This window comes from Lissotriton helveticus, chromosome 2_1, assembly GCF_964261635.1.
Source record: "Lissotriton helveticus chromosome 2_1, aLisHel1.1, whole genome shotgun sequence".
In the NCBI taxonomy this organism is placed as follows: domain Eukaryota; kingdom Metazoa; phylum Chordata; class Amphibia; order Caudata; family Salamandridae; genus Lissotriton; species Lissotriton helveticus.
This window is the reverse complement of record NC_136059.1, coordinates 1942954726-1942972515: the sequence shown is the minus strand read 5'-3', so window position 1 is coordinate 1942972515 and position 17790 is coordinate 1942954726. Positions and strand designations below refer to the sequence as shown.

The following is a 17790-nucleotide window of genomic DNA, read 5'->3' as shown; positions in this document are numbered from 1 at the left end:
TAATAAAATGTATATAAAGAAGCAAAACGTATAATAAACAAGCATTTACAATGCAACGGTTTCGCCTTTTCAAAAGTTAAAGCTATTGGCATTGTAAATGACAAAATTTGTATTTATTTGTTGGTTTTGAAAACAGATAAATAAATGGCATTATCATTTACATTGCCAATAGCTTAATCTCTCGCAAGTGTGAGACCTATTTTACCCTACTGGACGAGCTCAGCAGACAGCAATTACTACCACACACACACACACCCACAGCCACAGACACCCAGAGCCACAGACACCCAGAGCTACACACACACAGCCAGCCACACACACCCAGAGCCACACACACACACACACACACACACACACACACCCATAGCCAAACACACACACACACCCAGAGCCACAGACACACACACCCAAAGCCACACACTCTCAGTTCCTTAGGTTTCCAGCAGTGCCCCTGTGGGCCTGACCCTGGGAGGTAGTTTCCAGACGCCCCTAGTTACCTGGCTGATGCATGAGAGCGGGTTGCAGGACCCATGGTATCATTGAACGGTGAGGGGGCAGTAAGGACCCTCCTACACACACAGCAGTTCAGCCCTAGTTGTCCTTTAGACGCTCGCCACTGACGTCTGATTCCCCTCCCCTCCCAGGCAGCCTGGACCCACATGCACACACACACTATGGAGGCGGTGGGCCTGCTCCACACCTACGCAGTGATTAGTAGTGTAGACCCGACCCTACGCTGCCACTCACAGTGTGATGCGCCCCCCCCCGCCAGCACCTGACAAGCTGACACACATAGGAGGAGCCAGCTCATTGAAGCCCAGGGCTCAGTCTTCTGTCAGAGACGCGCACAGCCTGCATGCCCGGTGCCCCTGCCCCTCCGAGTCCCGGACTCTCCCTGGAGGAAGTTACGACACTTCAAAGGAACCGATGTGAAGTGCCGCTGCACCGTACCGGCGAGTGAGAAAGGGGGATTGCTCCTTTGCTTATTTGACTGCAAAGGCTTGGTACCAGCTTCCTGTGGATCTTCGCATTCTCAAGTCGGAATCTTTATTTCATAAGAAGCGTAGGATATGGTTGCTCTGTCCTAAAGGTCAGGTGTTCTGTTGGTTTTTGTTCTGCACACCCGCAGTGCCGGACACTCCTAGGAGTAATAACTGCGCTCTCTACAAAACATCATTCATTCACTACAGCTGACAGATCAGTGGGGCAGCCCACTTCACCCATAGGCTAACTTCACTGTGATTGACACATTCAGCTCTGTTACAAAAGTCGCACACCCACATGCAAAGTAGCTCGCTTTGTGCCAGGGACTTTAATGGCACTGCTTACTCTTTGAGACCAAGAAAATATTTTGACTTTCAGTAGATGTGTTTTTTTGTATAATAGTGAAGGCCTGGCACTCGCCCAAACATAAAGTTTGACAAAAATCATGATATAAGAAGTTACTGGCAAAGCCATAAGGCTGGTCGCCAACGCCAGACCTATTTCCTGTACCAGTACTGGTCCCCCCACCCCGCCTTTGACCCTATAGAAATAGTCTATTGTTATTTTACAGGCTATTGAGACTGCAAGTCAGGGCATCGAAGGTAAATAAGACCGGAAGTCCAGGCCACAAATAACTCTGTACTTCCTGTTTGTCTATGCCACTCTAGACTACTGACATCCCTGTGTCTATTCCACTTCATCGAGCTGTCTGTCTGGCTGCTTCCTGCTGCGGCTGTGAGCCGGGCAGGCACAGTGTTGCGTTCTGACTCACCGCGCTTGGCAAACTCTGTCCACCTTTTAAAATGTGAGTGGAAAACTCCTTGGGGTTATAAACCTCTGAGTGAAACCGCCAGGGTGCCCTGGTGTTTCCGACTCTGATGCGTGAGCACATCTCATTGCATGTGTTGTGAACCTGTGATTCAGAGCTACACTTGCTGGTTTTCTGAGCCAAGTGCCTTGGAGTGGGGACAGGTGGGGAGGAGCTAGAGGATGAGTGAAACAACACGGACAGTGGGAGGCAGAGGCGCAGAGGAAGGCAGATAGACACACGGACAAAGACACAGACCGGTGAACACAGACATGGATGTGCATACAAGCTAACTCGCATGCACACAGACACAAAGAAAACTGACATGCACATGCATACGCACCACCACCAGCAAACAGCCATGAACTTCCAGACAGAGAGACGGAAATACTCACTCAATGACGGACAAACAAAGCCGAAGAGATTGACCGGTAAACACAGACAAAGTAACATGAACATGCAGACAGGCTGACGGACACCGAAGAAAGAGACAGACTGACACAGACAGATGGACATTCACACAGACGGGCACAGACCGACAAACTGACATGGACCCGGTATTCTTTCTCTCTTTGTCAGCTTCTATTTTTGGTTAGTGCCTCGTTTCAAAGTGCTTATTTCTCCACCAGCTACTATAACTTAATATAACTTGTGTGGCTGTTCATCCTACATAAGAAACTTTAACAAGTGTGCCGCTATTGATTCGGAGGCGATATCGGGGTGGAGCGTGATGGACCATCACAAGGCATTATAGGTATCGCGAGGGAGTGACATATCACACAAAGGTGTGTTGTAGGAGAAATTTAGGAACTGAGGGAAACAGAATGTCAGAGGGTGGGCAAGGGGATGTGTTTAAAGAGTACAATCGCTTCCAATGGCGCGGTGAATGTGGTGGCTTCGGGGAGCAGTTTGTACACACCTCCTGGATGTGCATCATTTACTCACCTTATTCAGACACCCCCCTGCCCTCCAGGGGCGGGGTCGCCGCTCCATGCATGGAGAGCTGAGCTCGGCCGCCGCTCTCTCCCTCAGCGCCGGGGATCCGGGAGCTGAGTGCGGAGGGGCTGCCAGGGCGCGGAAGTGATGACACGCGACACCGCCATGTCTGTGAGGGGCGAGCAGGCCCCGCTAGTCTGTCTTCGATGCTGACGGCAGCAGGTACCGTTATCTGCCAGTCTTTCTTCCCTACTATGAAGCTGGAGTTTTTCAAAGCGCAGGCAGGCACCCGCCTTTCAGACAGCTCCAAGGGACTTGATGCACGTGTGTTTACACTGCGCCTGGCTGCCTTTAAACCTCTGATGGAATTGAAGAAACAAGTCAGGTCCCGGGCCGGCCAGCCAATCACAGCGCGGCCCGGGGAATGACGTCACGGGGGTGTCCCGGGCCGGCAGCCAATCACAGCGCGGCCCGGGAATGACGTCACGGGGGTGTCCCGGGCCGGCAGCCAATCGCAGCGCGGCCCGGGACAAAGGGGCGGGGCTTAAAAAAAGCACCAGAAACGCCCCCGAATCGCGTTTTCAAGCGAAAGCGCGATTGACAGCCTCTGTCTCCCAATGGCTAGTCTCCATTTATGGAGCTAGCCAATTGGAAACAGAGGCGGTCCAAACATCCCTACTGAAAACAAAAGTTTTCGATCTGGGAGGGGCTTTGCCCCTCGCCAGGTCGAAACCTAAAAAGGTAAAACAGTGTGTAAATATGAAGGAGTTTGAAACTGGAGGCTAAAACTAAAGTTGATATCCTCAGATTGATTCGTGGAAGCAGTGCAGGTGCATTAAAAAGAATACAGTATCCATGATGAGCCTTCAATTGAATTTCAAAAAGTTCCATGCTTTCCCTTAAAATCAATACTTCGATTTTTTTTATATTTAATTGTGAATTAATAAAATAGTTCATCATTTGTGTATAGGTTTGATGAATGCGTGTTTCTATATTTTTGTGCATTGTTTTGAGATTGAAATCTTTCAAGTTTCTCAGTCTAGTAATGGCTGGGGGCGTCCCTTGATTTCAATAACGATTCAGTGGAGGTCCATGGATTCCCTTAATGAATAAGTAGGGTCCACAGAAGTCAAAAGATTAAGAACCACTGCATTAGGATACAAACATATTGGGGGCCTATGTCTGTGAGGAAGCACTTTTGTGCATAGCCCAGTCTGACTGGGGCATATTACAGGCCAGTGCGACCACTGTGGTGCAGTGGGGGCCACCTTCCGGGGGGCCCGACCCTTCAAGAAGAGCCCCATTTAGCCCAAGTCCAATGAATATATGTTTGATATGGAAGACTCAGGCTCATTTTCACAATCAGCAAGGGGGGCCCTATCATTTTGAATTACCCCACTGCAGTATGGTGACAAAAAGATGAAGGGTGTGTGGAACCAGTACCATCTTCCCATCACATTAAGGTGCATTTTTTTCCAAAATACCAAAGGTGCTCAGCACTCGGTCCAATAAATATTTTAACATTTTGAACAGGAACAAAACGTGTTACATGAATTAGACATAGGTCTGCTAATGTACTGATAATATTGCCTCAACAGAGACATCATTCAAATACAGGTAAAGGACAGATTAACATTTTTAATTAAAAAAAAGATGTTTTGTCATTGCAATAATGTTTTTGTAACTTTCATGTTTCCTTTTCATGAGATTGGATAAGTACTGTAGTGTATTACTCATGTTAATATATATATTTTTGCTACAGAGAAATTCCTTCAACCTGTACCAAGCTTCTCCTGACAATGCTGATATTCCTCTAAGTTCTGATGCAGTGGAAAAGAAAACAGCAGAGAATCTGAGTAAGTTCCCTATTTGTCTTACAGTTGTTTTTATATTTATCTATGCGCAGTGTTTGAGGACTGCGCATGAGGCCTAACAATACTGGAGGTGATACCGAGTACATTTGAGTGAAGGGAGACCCTTATTGCAGCCATTCCATTGTATATTGTACAGTGATAGGATTGAATGTACGACATTACAACGCGTTCTATTACAACGCGTGCTTTCACAACGCGTCCCTTACAACGCAAGTCGTTACCACGACTTGCGTTGGGGGTGCGGATTGAGAATAGTATAATTTACTATTCTAACAGCAGTCCCCGTGGACACTAGGGAAGGTGTTGGAATAGTAAATATACTATTCTTAATCCTCTAGCGCCTTCCAGCGCAAGTCGTGGTTACGACTTGCGTTGTAACGGACGCGTTGTGAAAGCATTGCGGAGTAAAATCCGCGTTGTAAGGATGTTAACCATAGGATTGAGCACATTAAAATGCAAATTATTTAGCTAAACAGCTAAAAATAGGAAATGATCATGTAAAACTCAAAGATGAAACGACACACTTTTAAAATGTGCAAGCTGTACTAGGCAGTCATAGCTATGTGTGAAGGTCAGAGAAGTATTAAGAAGCAACCTTCCTTTAAACTAGAAGTGAACTTAATTTTGCTGAACTGTGCACAAACAATTTAGAAGTCTGACCTTAATCTGACATGCTTAGAAATGTTCATCGTAACTGTAGAATGTTCTGGTTTTAATCAAATGCAATATTTTACTAAGCAACATATTGTTTTTGTGATAAAAATTTCAAATTCTCACTCTCACATAATGCCTGAATACAATAGTTGCACATTCAAAACAATATTTCTTGTTTGTATTAATGAAATGCATTACTAAACAGTATTATTGCAAGGATAGTTTCTTTCATTTAACATAGTTCATTGTGTATGCAGTGAAACAAATTCATTTAGAATACCAAACTACGATCAATGCCCATGGGACCCGAGGTTTATGCTACTAGAACTTAATTAAGTAAGAATGTCTGAAGCTAACTTGTGATAAGGCTTTGCAATCCACATGCATTTTCGTGGGAAAGGCAGAACGGAATCTGCTCACAGAGGAGAGCTGCTATTGATCGGTCCAGAGGAGAAGAAAGCAAATTCAGTGACTGCAACATGTAGTCATGTCATTGCGGTTCTCAAACCACTTTTTAAAAAATATGGGGTAAAAACTATAAAAGCTGCTATGTCACTATTACTTGCCATGGAAGAATCGGGGATTTGTTTCTTTGCTGCTACATTTATCCTCAGCTCAATCAAGGCCAGAAAGAGTATGGTGTTTTAATGTATTTCTTTTTCTTTTTAAATTGTCATAAGGCCAGAGGTGGACAGGTTGCCCAATGCACTTTGCACTTTACAATGTATATATTACTTGGTTTCTAATAATGTATCCTCAGTTCAATTAAGGCCAGAATGAGTATGGTGTTTTAATGAACTTCTCTTTCTTTTTAAATTGTTATAAAGCCAGAGGTGAACAGGATGGCCAATGCACTTTGCACGTTATATCGTATATATTACTCAGTTTCTAATTATGTAATTATATCACAGCAAAATTGGGGGCCTATTATACTGGTATTGTGCCTATTTTTATTAGCTTTTATCTGTTAATAGTGTAAACTTATAATGTATTTACTGTTCTAACAATGGCAATGCCTACTGTCCCTAACAGCTGCTAATGTCAAGTTGTTTTACATGAGGCGATGAATTATGCCACCCCTATGCACTTTCACTGCCAACTGTTTTTAACAATGGTACCCAGTAAGAGCAGTACTACATTGTACACTCTCTCGTATGAATCTGGATGCACATGTTTCTATTTTGATAATGAACTGTTTTTTAGTCTGTTATGTATAATTTGGGTGCTTTTATGGTTGTTTGTCTCAACCGAAAAAAGCCAATTTTGAATTGAATTGACTGCAACATGTCGTCATGTCTTTTTATATTTGTGTTTGTTCCTAATTAGTCTGAATGCCTCTGCAGTGCTTCTCTGGATGTTACCCTGACCCTTTCGTTTGTACAGGGCTGGCGTTTGTGGCTTCTGCTGCTTCTGTTCATCTTCATTTTGAGGCTTTATTTTTTTTAGATTGCTACTGCGGTTGTATGATCATCTACTTGATTGATTGAGCCTCGACTGAGTTTCTTGAACTGGCCTTAATGGGGAGTTCTGCTGCTTAAAATTGACTTTGAGCCTCATACCGCTTTAACCTCACTCTTTTCCTTTGAACTTGAACTCTTCACGAGTTCTTCTAACTCTGAAATCCCTGATTGGAACTTTAGAATAGAGCATATTCATTTACGGAATGTGCTTGATGCATTATCTGTTTGAGTGATTCTAACCGAACGTTTTTATGAAATTTCTTTAAACTTAAAGATGTATTGACTAATATGAATAAGGAAAAAGAAATAAAATAATCTTACTAATCTCTTAATGAGAATAAAGCATTTGAAATGTATCTAAAACTCTCATCATTGATTAAAATTGGAATTGTGTTTAAAATAGCTTGCAATGCCGAAATAACTCTTCGAGACATATACTGATATTTGTGAAGGTAGGCTAGAAGCTCGTATGTGGCATGATTTGCTTTAATCATCGATGGTATTGAGTAACCGTTAAGTTAATAGATCCGGTTTTTTGGCTCTCTCTCCCTATATACCTTTCAGGAGAGCGTGAACTGATTGACCCTTGGGAAGAGGTCGTCTGTACCCCTCAGGGTGGTGCCTTTGCACTTCCCGTTGGGGGGGTCACGTGTACTACAGTTTGCAGGTATTTAGAACCTTGTGGTGGCTGCCTGTGTTCATTTGAAGTGGTCTATTGATTTTTGAGTGCATGCCCCCTGATATCTATCTGTAGGCACACGGTGGACAGAAGAATGTGTCCGTGGTGATTGGGTTTCTATAATCTGTGTATTCTTTATCACTTGTGTGAAGATTTGGCTTTTTTGGAGTTTCTTTTCTTTTCCCCTTAAAATGAGGCGTGGTGTTGACTCCATTACTTTCACGTTTTTAACTTTCTGGTGGTCATTGCATCGGTGTAAATGGGTGAGTTTTTCTTTGCGGCATAGTGTGTTTTTAGGAATTATATAAATTGCATCTGTATATATATTTTTCAGTACCCTTGTCCTGATGAAGCCATAAGAAACCACTGGCGGAAACGCGACCGCGACTGCGTCGACAGATAATTAATAGTGTTTTCTTTACCCTCCTGTTTTTCTTTTTGTTTAGGGTACATAGTTGTATATTTGTATATATTGTAATTACCTAATTTTGATTACTGTATATAGTCTGGTCACCTCCCCCCCTGTTTTGTGACTCATTATTTTGTCCTTTGCGAAAATTATATCATTCATTGTTGAAAAAAAGAGTGTAGAAAACAGGTTAATAAATTGTTTCCTGTTTTGAAGTAGCGTTTGCTTAATTTATCCCTTAGTACCTTTTTGTTCTATTTTCTCATCCATGTGATGTTCCTTGCCCAGGTATGGGAGGGTAATGTGGGCAGAACCCCTGTTCATTAGGCAGTAAAATTGACTTTGAGCCTCATACCGCTTTAATCTCACTCTTTTCCTTTGAACTTGAACTCTTCACGAGTTCTTCTAACTCTGAAATCCCTGATTGGAACTTTAGAATAGGGCATATTCATTTACGGAATGTGCTTGATGCATTATCTGTTTGAGTGATTCTAACCGAACGTTTTTATGAAATTTCTTTAAACTTAAAGATGTATTGACTAATATGAATAAGGAAAAAGAAATAAAATAATCTTACTAATCTCTTAATGAGAATAAAGCATTTGAAATGTATCTAAAACTCTCATCATTGATTACAATTGGAATTGTGTTTAAAATAGCTTGCAATGCCGAAATAACTCTTCGAGACATAATTCTGTGACTAAGATTCATCACCTCAAGAATGAGGGAATGGCACGTGCCTGGGGCTTAAAACTGTAAGTGATGGTATTAGAAACGGTGAACCATATTATTATTTAATTTTGGCCCCAAACCATGCTATCAATAGCTATCTGAGTAGCTTGTATATTTAATAGGGGCAGAGCCAACCTAAAGTGCTGGGTTTTCTTCAGTGGTACTTTTTCATCAAGAATCTTATAATGTGCAAGATTCAAATGTCCCACAACATTTTGGAATTATGATCAGAAATACCCAAATATCTGCATGTTGCCAATCAAGGTATTGCTAAAGGATTCTGGGTTGGTCTGTTTTCAGCCCAATATTCTTTCCCTCCAGAGTTACAGCTACTGGGGGCATTGATAACTCCAAGGGAATAATATGAGGGAATCTATGTTTCTGCACCAATTCCCACACATTTATCTCCTATGTTTAACCTCTGGTGTTTAAGCAGCTGATATTCCCAGGTAAAACATCACATTTTGTGGACCAAGAACATTGGTATTACCAGGGATACTCAGTATGGGGCCTTCAGTACAACCCAATGTCATGCCCCTAGAACTGACTTACCCCCACCAAGGTAAAATGTAAAACAAAATGTAAATTGATACTTGTACAGCGCACTACTCACCCGCAAGGGTCTCAAGGCGCTTGTACGAATACCGCTGTGGAACCCATCCTGGCTTTCCCTGTGAGGTGTCCACTCCTGGGCACCCCCAAGGTGGAGGCCAGGCATCCTTAGCATTGTGGGGGCCGTTGTGGAGATTAAGCAAGCTATTGCCCAGAGTTGCAGAGTGGGACTCCATGATTGGAATAGGCACGAGGCGAGAATTATCAGGTCCGTGGAATTTTGAGCCCAAGACCCGCTGAGGCGGGGAATTGAACCCTGGTCCCAGGATAGACCTCTGCATCAGGGTCTGCCGCTCTAACCATTGAGCCACACTTCTCCACAAGGTACTGCAAATACCTGACCCCTCTTATGGGCAGTACTAAAGTGGGCCATAGTGGTTATGCTTTTCTGACCTAACTAATGGCAGAGAGATCCACAAATGGAGCATTAGCACAAAAATGTCTGCCACAAGTGAGGAAGTTGGACTCTCTTGAGTATGCCAGTCAGTCACTGTCTATATAGCTCAGCTCTCTATGGGGAGTCTATTATCTAAACTTTGATGTTAAGAACAATAGTTCAGATGCATTAAGGTTCTGCAGTTAATGCACCATATTCAAAATCAGCTGCATTATCTATAATGCCTTCATGACCAGCATCCCTGCCTAGGTGGTTAATAAGCTGTCCTTCCCTAGTGGCTGTGGCACCCTTACAGCCAGGCCCCCTTCAGACTGGAGACAAATAACTGCAAGTAAGAAAAACCAAGGCAACAGACAACCTCGATCCAAACAACCAGGCCTTGTAACAAAATACCCGTACACATTGTGACTGACCGAGCACTGTTCTAATTTAGCAAAGAACTGAAGTCACCCCTCTTTAAAGAACACTGCAGCACAACAAAGTAACATTCCACCTCCACTCTCAGAACCTAACTTCCCATCCCATCCCCTTTTTGACTGTATCATTTTCTTTAACTCATTACATCATTCCACCGATTTTTTGCAGGCCTGAAAAATCTTGCCCTAGTTGAGTAGCAAAAAACAGCCACGGTTAGGACCCAATATGCACCTCACAGCCTTGGGCTGCTACACCAATTGCAATATTGCTAGTTAGGGCCCTTGCTATATGGGAATTTAATAGAGCTGCATCAAGTAATATGGGGTATTTAGATAGTTGCTGGTGACAAGTGGGGCCCCTTTGTAAATATGGTCCAAGTTACTATGCTTATCTGCAGAGCAACCCATTCTACAATGGAGAGCTAAAGCATGTGTGCTCTGCTTGAAGATGGGAACAATAATACAGAGAATGAGTGACTACTATACATCATACACACACTATTAAAATAAATATCGTCCACTTCTGTAGGTTTCTATAGGTACACTATACGACAATATAAGGCTGGGTATGGTACCTTTGTGGACTAATAAATCCACTAAGGAATCTGAATTTGATCTCATGGTCCCAGGTTTAAATCCTGGTGGGCCCACAAACTCTTTTATCCTTCTGAAGGCAATTTATGAATACTGCTGAGTTGGATAACAATAAACCTCTGTTTTTCACCACTGAAAAGCACCTCACGTGAATGTATGTTTTACAAATACACATCTTATCTTATTATCTAGTTCAGTGTGAATAATATAGTACGGCAAGTTACATTCCGCACTACCAATCTGTGGTCTATGTTTTCATACTTCTTCCTGGGTCTTGCACACCTACAGTAGGTTGTGTTTTAACCAAGTTCTGTGTTTTACAATTAGAAAGTTAAATAAGCACCACGCACTTTGATTCACCAAAATGCCAGGTGTAGCATCACATACCCATTGCCTCCCACAGTCATCACAGCCTCCCGTTTAGTGCTGGAAGAATGACAATGAGTGAAAACTACCCCCTGTTGCTGGAGATGCTCCTGTAACCTTTGAAGCGAGTGTTAAATAGCATAGTGTCAAGACTACCAAGCAACAAAGTCATGGAAGGAATGCTTGAATTATTATCCGCCACTGGTAATCTCTTGGGTTGCATTCCAGTCCAAGTCTGTTCCACTTGAAACACTTGGGCTCAAACTGGCTTAAACTGGCAGGTCAGGTCATCTTTGTCTAGAGTGCTGGTGTGAGTGAAAAATGATGGCCTGAAAAACAGCCATGAGTGATCATCAGTTACTGAGATTAGTTCAGTCATTCTTTCCATCACTTTGTTATTTATTGCAGTAAACACCCAAGTGGGCTAGTCATGGCCAGACATGGGTCCCATGCTCCCTGTGTCACAGAACTCAACTTACACCATTTTGATTAAGCGTAAGTAGCTCAATAACAGGCCTGGGGTTGCTTATGTACCTGTCTGGGGGGTGCATAGCCTGGCAGTTGAGGCAAACTGTTGCTATTGGAGCAGGATCAAGATGTGTGTGCATATGGCTAGCCTCTGTCTAGAGTGGCATAATGGGTGAAAAACAGTGAACTGGAATGCAGTCTGAGTGATCACTAAAGTCTGAGGTCAATTTAGGCATTCATTCTGCTATTGGATTGTGAGGGACTTGTAGAACATGAGGACAAATGAAGGGAGCTAGGGTAACTAAAAATGACATAAGATTTCTGCAGGAATAATGTCATTTGAAGCCTTAGCTGTTCCTGAAGCATGCAAAGTTTGCAGCACCAGCTCTACCATCTCAATGTGGTGGTCGCCCTAGTTGGGGGGGGGGGGGGGCGGTGGGGGGTTTAAATACAAATAAAAAGAGATCTGGCACTAAGGTCTTCCATAATCTGGGCAGGGAAAGGGGACGCCATATTTATAAAAATTGACCAACTTCAAAATTAAAATAATAGAGCAAACTCGCCCTTAATTTTCAGAAATACCTACCTCCACCCGGCACTCACGTGGAAGCGGGTGTCTGTGATCTCATTGCTGGATTGTTTAAAGAATCTCAGGGCTGAATACCCCACAGCTCATCTGCTGATTGGAGGAGATTTTAATTCAAACTTACTCGGAAATAACAACCACTAGGAATAGAAAAAGAGGGAGGATGAATATGGGGGCATTCTGCATGCGATCGCTCAGGACCAGAGGCAGGACGAATTTGGTGCATATCTGTCAAATGTCTTAGATGCCCTTGGAATGCGTTGCATTAATGGTAGAGTAACATCAGACTGCCTAGCGGCATACACTGCTCCTTTAGATCTGCAACCCCGGGTTACCTATGGTCCTCATTTGAACATTTCCATAATATAGATGGATTCCAGATAACTCTGAAAATCACAAGCAATCATCCAGTAAATGCATGCAAGATCATCACACCTCTGGAAAGGCACCGAGCAATAAAGATGATGGGCTGCCAAGAAGATTTTGACCCATTACAAATAATAAACTGGTGGATAGAGCAGTCCCAAATAAATGAAATCAAATGAAGCCTAAGCACAATAGAAAGGCCTCACGAAAAAGGAAGGAAAAGGAAGTAATAACATGTTAGGTCACTTTGATCACACTACAAGACAACCTAGCAGAATGCCCCAAAAGAAGATCAAGGGTGGAACACAACAGAGGGCCTCAAAAGAAAACGTTTAATATAGGAGTTAAATAAAGTCCTCCACTGCCTCAAGTGCAACAAACTGGTTGTAAAGGGCATGCAAGAAAAATGAAAACATTAAGGCATGCATACAGAAGGCTGCTAAGGGAGGATAAACGGAAGGCTGAGGAAATGACTTGGGTCAAACTTCACGCTGCCCTCAAGAAAAAAGACTCAAAAAATTCTGGGGGCTAGTTAACAAGCCACCCAAACCCTAAACCCAACCATCTGTAACATCTTGGCGAAGCAACTGTCTGACCATATAAAGAAGCTTTATTGTTCAGCTGCTGATTTAAACTGCAGGTTCTGCAAGCAAGAAGCATGGCCTGCAGAACATGACAGCCAATTCATCGAGACCACCACGGGATACCAATTGGGGATACAAAGCTCCAACAAACTTGATATTTTGGATGGTCTATCTGGGGAGGGGTAAAAGTTCATCTCAAGGAAATCCCTTAATATCAATCCATGCCCGCCAACAAGAAAGGTTGAATCAGCCCTAAGGATTATGAGAACCACTGGGACACCAGGCTCCAATGGCCTCTTGGTGGCCCTACAAAAATCTGACCTGTGCCTTTGGAAGCCCATCCTAACCCAGCTCTTTTCAGAATTATATTTTAGGGCTACAATCCCCAAAAGTTGTAGGGTCTCAACTCTGGTACCCATATATAGAAAAAGGAAAGTAGAGCTTCACCCCCAAACCACAGAATGATAGCACTATGGGATGTGGAAGGAAAGTGCTATGCAAGGTTACTGCTTGAAGAACTGAAAACCTGGCCCAAAGAGAAGAAACTGATCCCATAGCTTGAGAATGGTTTCCAAAGGCACAGTCACTTTGAGGATAATCTTCTGACTTTAACCTGTCTAATTGACAAAGCAATGCGTTCCAAGACTTGACCACTAAATGTGGCATTTTTTGACTTAACATCCCAAGAGGCAAGCTATAGGAAAAGCTAAAGAAGTGTCAGATACCATTGCACCTCCTGATGGCAATCGAATCGTTATATAGTAACACATGGGTAAGAGTCACATTATCAACTAACTGAACAACCTCAGAGAAAATCTACGCCTGTAAAGGACTGAAACAGGGCTACATCCTCCCCCCCTTGCTCGTTTATCTGCATGTGGCAGTCTTGGAAAGTCATCTAGTAGTCCTAAGGATCTGCCCGCCCTACCTGATGAAGCAGAAAATACACATTTTAGAATATGCAGATGACATGGTGGGTCTTGACAACACCCATATTGGCCTTCAGAGATAGCTGAATGCACTCGACCAATACTGTGCAACAAACAATATTACCATCAGCCTAAAAAACAGTGGTCTTTGGTAGTCAACTGATAAAAAAGGCACCTGGTTCTTTGGCGGGTCAAGACTAGAAAGAGTAACAGGTTTCAAATACCTGTTATGCTTGACAGAAGAGGGGGCAAGAAAGCCCAACTGGGCTCTTGAAATTTATAGCAAAACATCTGACATGCAGGATGGGCCAACTCAAGTGAAACATTGCATGCCACAACACAAACTCCATATCAATCACAGTGGCAACCAAGCTTATACCTACACTGACATATGGTGCAATGGTGTTTAAGGCCCACCTCTATGAGTGGCTAGATAAACAGCAATGTATCTGCTATTGTTGCCTATTTGCACTCCCAGACTTCACTAGCCAACCACAAATAAGACTAGAATTGGAATCATGAGAGCAAGATTTGGTTCTGTGGGCTAAATTTGTCTCTTTTTGCCAAACTTTGAAAATGGCCCCAATTGGCTATATAAATCATCTGCTGGGGAGAAATTCCAAGAGTCCGGCTCTATATGGGGCCAGGTCTTGTCAATCTCTATTTACACCTTGTGTGCGGAAGACTTAATAAATAACACCATACCACAGAGAAAAACAGCAAAATTAAGATAGAAAAGATAATCTCATGGGATCAGGATATCAAGTAATGCCAGCTATCCGGGTGCTTCTTAAAGTTCCTGAAAGCAGCAACTGGCAATTCAAAATGTGACCTTACCCTTGCAAGCACAGAGCACGTTTGACCCTTCTGGACAGCAACTTAAGGGCTGCACTTTACCAACAAAGACCTTGGAAGCACTTTCAACTTTAAAGCACTTTAGAACTGAATGCTGTATGTGCTTTCCATGGCTAAAGCCTGCATGAGGCTTTAGAACTTTGTGTGGTCTTGTGGGTCCCATGAGTAAGGTATTGTTAGGGGTAAGTATGTGTGCTATGTCGACTAACTGGGAATGGGGTGCCTCAGGCCCCACAAGGATATCACAAACTTGACATTTTCTTCCTTTAGAAAATATTTTTTCATTATGTCTTATCATATTTTATACTTGCTACTTATGCTTAGATGCTATGATTTTAATAAATTGAACATCAATATACCATTCTTCTTCTTTTTAAGCCTTTTTTCCATCACCTTGTTTGTTACCAGGGCACACCCAATTTTCCAAGGACTGTTCTGGTATGTGGAAAAGTTTCCTCAAATGAATGTCTCTGCTTTTAGAGGTTTTGATGAATGAGCATGCACTTTAATAAAAGAGTTGTGCATGCTCACGTTTTCGCTTACAAACATGCCACCTTGGGCAGAGAAGTTGAACCTTGTTAAAGAGCCTCTTCCTGTGCTGTGTGGACTCATTTGTGTGACACCTCATGTTTTAAGGTAGAGTGACTCAGCATTTGAGGAAACTATCAGCCAAGGCCCAGGGTCACCAGCCTGCTTCTTTTCATTGTAAAATGGGGGGAGGGAGTCTTTTATCCAACGAGCTTCTTCTAACAGAGGTGTGCATGATTCTAAACATCACATATAAAATAGCTGTATTCTATAAATCAACTAGGAAAAGGAGCCATTTATTTTTATTTTTGATTCCCAGAGCGGAATGTTAAAATGTTCCATCATGGGCTGCTCTTCACCACCTTCCACTCCCTTTTGAGGAAACACACATTGCAACTTATTTATTTATTTAGAGTTTTGTAGAGCATGAACCAGACCCGTAAGGGTATAAGAGTGCTTTACAGGAAAGGCAAGTAGTGTACAAGGGAACTTAGAGGGGAAGGGTACATAAGGGATAACATAGAATGGAAATAGTTAGGGTAAAAACAGGTAGATGCACATTGCAAGAGACATGCGGTCTCAGATCCAGGGTGGGATGCCCAGAGGTGCCAGGAGGGTGTCATCCGGACACCAGGAGAGCCCACAGGAAGGTATCACAAAGTCACTAAGGTGATTGTGATGAAGCGTAAGGAGAGGAATTTGCCCATAAGGAAAGTTTTGGCCTCCATTTTGAAGGGTACAAGGGGCGGAATTTTACGGATGGCCGGCGGGAGAGAGTTCCAAAATCTTGGTGCAGCCCCCGAGAAGGCCCGATTGCACCTTTTTTTTCTTCCGCATGTGTTTAGGTTGGAGCAAGAGGTCTCTGGCGGAACTGTATTTTCTGGTTCCTCCGTATACTACAAGTTTTTGGGCGAGGAATGCCAGTGATTTTGAGTATAGCGCCTTGTGAGTGATGCACGCCAGGATTCTGTCCTCGAAAGGAAGCCAGTTGAGAGCTTTAAGGTGAGGGGTTATGTGGCTGAATTTCTTTGAGCCTATTAGGAGTCTGATGGCAGCATTGAGGCAGGCTTTTAAAGGCGCCAGGGAGGTCTTGGGAAGACCTGCGAGGGTAGAGCATCCATATTCCACTCTGGAGATGACTAGAACCTGGATTGTCATTTTCAGGTCAGGCGTGTCGAGGAAAGGTTTAAGGTTTCTTAGGTAGCTCAGGAGATATCTGGGTGTTTTGGCCATCAAGTTAATGTGGCCACGCATGTTCAGTCTGCAGTCTAGGGTAATTCCAAGGGATTTAGCAGAGTCCAATATGGTTGGCGGGCAGTTGAGCGCTGAATTTGAATTTAATTTGAATTTAAACGTATTTGTATAGCGCACGTATACCGGACGGTTTCATGGCGCTGTGGAGGTGGCTCAAATTCAGATCACAGACTCGGAACCAGCTCAGGCTGGGAATGCCTGTTGGAAAAGAAAAGTTTTAAGTCTCCCTCGAAACTCAATATAGGAGGCTGAGGAACGGATGGGTAAGGGTAAGGAATTCCAAAAGGAAGGGGCGAGGACAGCAAACTTGCATCCTCCCGACCTCTTCCTCCTAAAGCGGGGAACCACCAGGAGGGAGAGGGCGGATGAGCGCAGATGTCTGCTGGGAACATAAGGGTGAACAATGGACGTAATAAAAGCCGGAGCTGTTCCGGCCAGGGCTTGAAAAGTGAGGCAGCCAAGTTTGAACAAAGCTCTCTCTTTAATTGGGAGCCAGTGAAGGGAACCCAAGGCGGGGGTGATGTGCTGGGATCTGGATAAACCAAGGACCAACCGGGCCGCTTGGTTTTGTACAAGCTGAAGTCGACGTAAAGCATAGTTGGGGATACCGTTATAGAGTGCATTACCGTAGTCTAAACGTGAAAGGACCATTGCCATAAGAACAAGTTTGAGGGCTGACAAGGAAAAAAAACGTGAAATTTTGCGGATGGTGCGTAGAATAAAGAAACAAGCCGAAACCACCGTGCTCACATGTGAATGAAGAGTAAGGTGTTGATTCAAAGTGATCCCCAAAGTTTTAACAGAAAAGGAAGGTAGAGGGGGAGGGCCAAGTGAAGAGGGCCAGAAAGCAGAGGACCAAGGGTTGAGATGCCCACCAGTCAGGACAAGCTCGGTCTTGTCAGGGTTGAGTTTTAGATGATTAGAATTCATCCAATCCCTGATGAATACCATCACTGACTGGAAGCTAGAGATAGAGGAGGAGGAGTGAGATAGATTAAAGATGAGCTGGAGGTCATCAGCGTAATTAAACACTGTGACCTCCATCTGCTGTATCGCAAAAATAAGAGGGAAAATGTAGAGATTAAAGAGGAGAGGGGAAAGAGAAGAGCCCTGGGGAACACCACATTGCACCTTGTGAGCTGTAGAGGAGAAATCCGCTAGATGAACAGCCTGGGTGCGGTCGTTGAGGAACGATCTAACCCAGGACAGGGCTGAACCCCTGACGCCCGCCGCCTCGACACGGGAAAGAAGGGTGGTATGATCAACCGTGTCGAAGGCGGCAGAAAGGTCGAGAAGGAT

The 17790-nt window shown here is 43.6% G+C and overlaps 1 protein-coding gene across 1 annotated transcript in view; it reads left to right on the top strand.

Annotated features, from left to right (window-relative positions):
• Positions 1 to 17790, top strand: part of LOC144818959 (uncharacterized) — a 552374-nt gene that overhangs the window by 315415 nt on the left and 219169 nt on the right. The window contains exon 5 of the mRNA XM_078676876.1: positions 4491 to 4584. Within this exon, the coding sequence (XP_078533002.1) occupies positions 4491 to 4584 (94 nt within the window). The remainder of the gene's footprint in view (positions 1 to 4490; positions 4585 to 17790) is intronic.